General features: G+C 45.0%; 1 protein-coding gene across 1 annotated transcript in view; it reads left to right on the forward strand.

The window, feature by feature from the left end:
• LOC117997795 (zinc finger protein 548-like) overlaps positions 1–5,438 on the forward strand; it is a 29,732-nt gene extending 24,294 nt beyond the window's left edge. Inside the window, exons 4-5 of the mRNA XM_034986190.1 lie at positions 130–256; positions 1,892–5,438. Of these exons, the coding sequence (XP_034842081.1) occupies positions 130–256; positions 1,892–3,459 (1,695 nt within the window). The 3' untranslated portion in view covers positions 3,460–5,438. The remainder of the gene's footprint in view (positions 1–129; positions 257–1,891) is intronic.
• The last annotated feature ends 562 nt before the right edge of the window (positions 5,439–6,000 follow it).

Here is a 6,000-nt window from a genome sequence, read left to right on the forward strand (position 1 = left end):
GAGATAGAGATACATTTGGCTGTTCGTTTAGCCCTGTAATTAACGGATGGCAAATAGATAATTAGAGAATCCACGAGACACAGTTAACACAAAAAGCTACTCATGAACCAAATGTTCCAACTTTGGCAGAGCCATGTGGTCTTTGAGGATGTGGCCATATATTTCTCCCAGGAAGAGTGGGGCCTCCTCGATGAAGCTCAGCGATTTCTGTACCATGCTGTGATGTTGGAGAACTTTGCGCTTCTGTCCTCCCTGGGTAAGGCCCGTACACCCCCGCCCCATGTCCTGGGCTGGGCTCTGTTCTTCCTCTTTGGTCCAGGGGCAGCTCTGTCCTTTCCACAGCAAGACCGTGGGTACTACTTCCTTTCCAGTTACTGATTACTGGTGCCAGGACTGGGCTGTGCGCACTGCACCCACTCTCCCCACGCGGTCCCATCCCTGCTGCTCTGAGCACTTGCAAGATCAGGCTCAGAGGTCAGAGATGTTGAAGTTTGTCTGAGAGATCCCTCAGACCTGTCTTGTCCCTGGTTGGGTCATTTAGTCTAGATGCGTGGAACCATGGTGCCCCAGGCTTTCCCCCGTTCCTCTTGCTGACATTTCTTGGGTCCTGCCTGTGCTAGGAATTTCAGGCACCAACCTAATTACTAATTTTGGGGAACACTGGGTTGTTTCTACAGTCTCTCCTGTGAAGTTCTTGTAATTTTAAGATGTTGGATATCCTGTGTTGGGTTACTCTGGGCGCACACTGGCCATGCCTTTTCCTTTCTTTCGTCTAGGACTGGCCTGTCTCAGGTGCCACATCAGTGCTCACCTCGAGCAGTGGGGAGGACCCCAGGTACCTAATAGGTGGACATTACTGTGTCAGTGGCAAGAGACACTCAAAAGTACACAGCCCTGGTGGGAAGGAGCAGGGGAAGGGTGTGTGTCAGAGCTGGGAACCTGTCCTCTGTCCACCATTGTGTGATGCCAGGGCCAAGGGCCACACCTCATTTCTACCTTTTCTTCTCCATTTTCATGTCTACGCTGAATTTGAATCCCCTTTCCGCCACATTCCAACGCCTGTTGGCCTTCACCCGGATTCTGTTTCATTGCTCCCTTTGCAGGGCTCGCCAACATTTGAGCTATAGTTAGGATATTGTGAGGCCTGCACGTATCCCTAAGTAGTTCTTGAGTTGCAGTATCTCCGTGTGGTTAGGCATTTCTAGGTCTGTTTACGGTTTTCTGCACCGTGCTCACCGGTCACCAGCAGCCATAGCCGTTTGCACAGGAGTGACTTGAAAACCCTGCCTCTTCTCCCTGCATAGCACCTGCTTTGTTTTAAGTGTTTGTGCCCCACCACCCCACCACCAATTCTTTGTTGCAAACTTCATGCCCAGTGTGGTGGTATTAGAAATTGGTGCCTTTGCGGGGTGCTTAGGTCATGAGGGCAGAGCTCCCATGAATGGGATTAGTGCTGTTGTAAAGGAGAGCCCACAGAGCCCCCAGCCTCTTCCACTGTGTGAGGACACAGTGAGAAGTTGGCAGCCCGGGAGGGGGCCCTCACCCGACCATGCTGGCACCCTGCTCTCAGAATTCCAGCCTCCACGACTGCGAGAAATAAATTTCTGTCATTTATAAGCCACTCAGTCTGTGGTATTTTGTTGTGGCAACCCAGATGGACTAAGACAGGACCCCTCCCTTATGTTCTTCCCCAGAGTCAGGGCTCTCCCATCACAGGAGCTTGCCAGGCTGAGCTCTGCACAGCGGGCCTTCTTCTCACTGTCTTGAGTCCCCCTCACCCGTCAGCGGTCCAGTGGCCTCGTCCGTGGGTGTGTCTGGCACACATTCCCGATGGGGCCGCCTCCTCCCAACGAAGTCAGCAGGCACTTCACCAGCATTTCTCTGCTTACAGGTTGCTGGCATGGAGCCCAGGATGAGGAGGCCCCTTCAGAGCAAGATGTTTCTGTAGGAGGGTCACAGGTCAGGACTCCGAAGCCTGGCCCGTCCATCCAGAAGTCCCAGCCCTGGGAGACGTGCGGCCCAGTCTGGAAAGACATTTTGCGCTCGGCTGAGCATGATGGAACGCACCCTGATCAAGAGCTGTCCATTTGTGGGGCAAACCTGCACCAGCACCAAGAGGATCAGATTGGAGACCGCTTTTCCAGAAGGGATGAGGGGAGTCCTTCCTTTGCTGTGAGCGACAGTGTTCACATGGCGGAGAGTAGCTTCACATGCAGCAGAGGTGGGAGGGACTTCCCAGCCAGTGCCGGCTTTCTGCGGCACCCGGCCCCTCACGGTGCTTTGAAGCCACACAGGGACACTGGGCGGGGGGGGGCCTGTGAGGCTGGACAGAAGGCTTACAGGTGCACTCAGTGTGGGAAAGCCTTCAGCCAGAACCAGGTACTTGTGGAGCACCAGAAAATTCACACTGGAGTAAGACCCTACGAATGCAGCAAATGTAGGATGGCCTTCATTAAGAAGTTTCACCTTGTCCAGCACCAGAAAATTCACACTGGAGAAAGGCCTTTTAAGTGCAATGAATGTGGGAAATTCTTTAGGTACAACTCCACACTCACTAGTCACCAGAGGGTTCACACTGGATTAAGCCTTTATGAGTGTAGCAAATGTGGGGAGTTCTTTAAGTACAATGCCAACTTCATGAAACATCAGAGAATCCACAATGGGGAAAGGCCTTATGAATGCAGAGAATGTGGAAAATTCTTTAGGTACAACTATCGCCTGATACGACACGAGAGAGTTCATACTGGGGAGAGGCCTTATGAATGCAGCGAATGTGGGAAATTTTTCAGGTACAGCTCCACATTCATTAGACATCAGAGAGTTCACACTGCAGAGAAGCCTTATGAGTGCAATGAATGTGGAAAATTCTTTAGGTACAATTCCACACTCATTAAACATCAGAGAGTTCACACTGGAGAAAGGCCTTATGAGTGCAGTGAATGTGGGAAATTCTTTAGGTACACCTCTACACTTATTAGACATCAAAGAGTTCACACTGGAGAAAGACCTTATGAGTGCAGCTTATGTGGGGAATTCTTTAGGTACAAGTCGAAGCTCATTAAACATTGGCAGAATCACACTGGAGAGAGGCCTTATGAGTGCAGCGAATGTGGGAAATCCTTTAGGTACCACTGCAGACTCATTAGACATAAGAGAGTTCACACTGGAGAAAGGCCTTATGAGTGCAGTGTCTGTGGGAAATTCTTTCGGTATAACTCCAACCTTATTAAACATTGGAGAAATCACACTGGAGAGAGGCCTTATGAGTGCAGCGAATGTGGGAAAGCCTTTAGCCACAAACATATACTTGTTGAGCATCAGAAAATCCACACTGGAGAAAGGCCCTATGAGTGCAGCAAATGTCAGAAGGCCTTCATTAGAAAGTCCCACCTCGTTCATCACCAGAAAATCCACAATGAAAACAGGTCTATGAGCACCATAAATGTGGGGAAATCTTGAGATACAACTCCAAGCCATTGACCAGAGAATTACACTGGCAAAGAAACTTAAGAGTGCAGAGAATATGGTGAAGCCTTTAGGTACCGCTCTAAGCTCATTACACTGGAGAAGCACCTTATGAGAAGGGAATGTGCAAAATTGTTTTGGGACAGCTCGCCATTCATTAGACATCAAGAGGTCACCAGAGGAAGGCCTTCTGAGTGCAGTCAATGTGAGGTCTTAGGTGCAACTCCAGCCCCATTACACATCAGAGAATTCACGATGGAAAAAGACCTTACTTGTGCAACAAATACGGGCATTTGTTCATCTAAAACTCTAACCTTGTTCAGTACCAAAAAGTTCACACCACGCCAGAGAGTATTGTAGAGGGGGAAAGACTTCAGCCAAATATCTGCTCTTACTTGTTGCTGGGAACTACTGTAATATATATTTTACAGTTATGTTGTGGCAAAGTACCCTGTCTTTGAATTGTACAGTTTAGTAGTTTAAAAAATTCACATATTTATGAAACTAATTTCCAGAATTCCTTTCATCTGGCAAAACTGAAACTGTACCCATGGAACAGCTCCTCCTACCCGCTCCCTGCCACACCTGGCTACTGTGGTTTTATACCCCACCTCTATGAATTCGGCTACTCTGGGTACTATACGTGAGTGGAATCATACAGTATTTGTCTTTTTGTGACGGGCTTGTTTTGCTTAGCATGATTTCTCCATTTGTCAGCATTTTCTTCTCTGAGCATTTCCTTCTGTTTTGAGAAGGAATCAGAGTTGACATACCTAAGATAGAGGGAAGGGTGTTGATGGAGTCAATACAGATTTGCCAGGTGTTATATTATTTCTAGAGGAAGAGGAGATCCAGATTTTATATGGAGTCTTTATTTCTTAACAGCTTTATTGAGGTATTGACATAAACTGCATTTATTAAAAGTGTAAAATATATTTTCATATATGTGTGCACAATGGGAGCATCACCAGAGTCTTGATAATGAGTAATCCATAGGCCCTGTAGTTTCCATTAGCACCTTTTCATATTCTCTCTCTCCCAGCCCTACCCAACTTGCCATCCCCAGGTGGACACTCTAGTTTGCATTTTCTAGAATTTCATATAAAGGGAATCCTACAGTTACTGTTGTATAGCTGTTTACACCGAGTGCATATATGTATTTTTAGTATTATCCACGTTGTGTGTGCAGAAGCATGGCATCAAATAACAAGGCTCTGTGTTACGTGTTAGAGCTGCATTGTCTATAAACAACAGAGGTGCTAATCACGGAGCAAAAGAGTTGTTTAGAATGGGAAAGTGAAGTTTAAATAAAGTAAATTTAAGTTCAGTTTCATATGAATTCGTTATCAGTAAAAGTTTTTGAACCATCTGAACCACCTTTCTAGAAAATTCTTGTTTGACTTCTTTTTTTCTAGTAGTGTTTTTAAGCTATGTCTTTGTGTCATAAAAATTCTTAGGGCATTTAAAAAAAATATTTGTTACTGCGTAAAATACACAAAGTGTACTATCTTGTTATTTTTAAGTGTTCAGTTCTGTGGTATATTAGGTTCTCCAGAGAAACAACCATCAGGGTGTGTGTGTGGTGGGGAGGGGAGATGTGTTTTAAAGAATTAGCTAAATTTGTGATTGCTTGGCAAGTTGAAAATCTGCAGAGTAGGCCAACAGGCTGGGGATCAAGGAAGTGTTGTAGTTCAGGCCCAAAGGCAGTCTGCTGGTACGATTTCTTCCTGCTTGAGGTCATCTTTTCATCATGTAATCTTCAAACCAGGTGCCTTATTGAGAAATTTGAAATTTAGAAAGGAAAGCAACAAGCATTATAGAATAGGAAAGGGAAAGAAAACAGTTTGAGAGTGAGACATGGGAAACAATTCCCATTTCCACTCTGATTGCATTTTTCAAATCTCAACATGAACAAAATATTTAATGAAAAAATTATCTAAATTTATATTTACATTTAACACTTTCATGAATCACTAAATTCTACACCTGAAAACAATTTTACCATGTATGTTACTAACTAGAATTTAAATTGAAATTTTAAAAAAAACTTTGTTTCATCAAATTTTTAAGATTTGAGTGATTGAGAAGATACTTAAAATATCTAAATAAGCCTAGTTTTAGGTAATTATAGACATGCACATTCTAAATTCCTAGTAAGAAACAAAGACTAGAACAAAATATGAGAAGACAGGGACTTTTGTTTTCTGTCCCAGCATGTAAGAAGCTGGAAGTTGCCATTCCATCCTGACAAGTAAGCTGAAAATAATGGAAAATCAACAACTCTTCTTAGGTCTGTAAGACAAGTGAGGTGGCAGGACAAACTGCTGTTCCCCAAATTAGTCCAACAGAGGAACAGAGAATGAAGGAAACCCAGGAGCTGACGCTCCTCCACAAACCCCAGTGCTATGGTAGGAGAACATAAATAATCATACTTTTGGGAATTTGAAATACATCAGAACATTCTGTTCTTAACAAGGACTGCTCTCAGAAGAATCAGCTGGGGACTTTTCAGAGCCTGGGAAATACCCCAATGCA

Source organism: Mirounga leonina, unplaced genomic scaffold (assembly GCF_011800145.1).
Source record: "Mirounga leonina isolate KUSES-001 unplaced genomic scaffold, KU_Mleo_1.0 Mir_376, whole genome shotgun sequence".
Lineage (NCBI taxonomy): Eukaryota > Metazoa > Chordata > Mammalia > Carnivora > Phocidae > Mirounga > Mirounga leonina.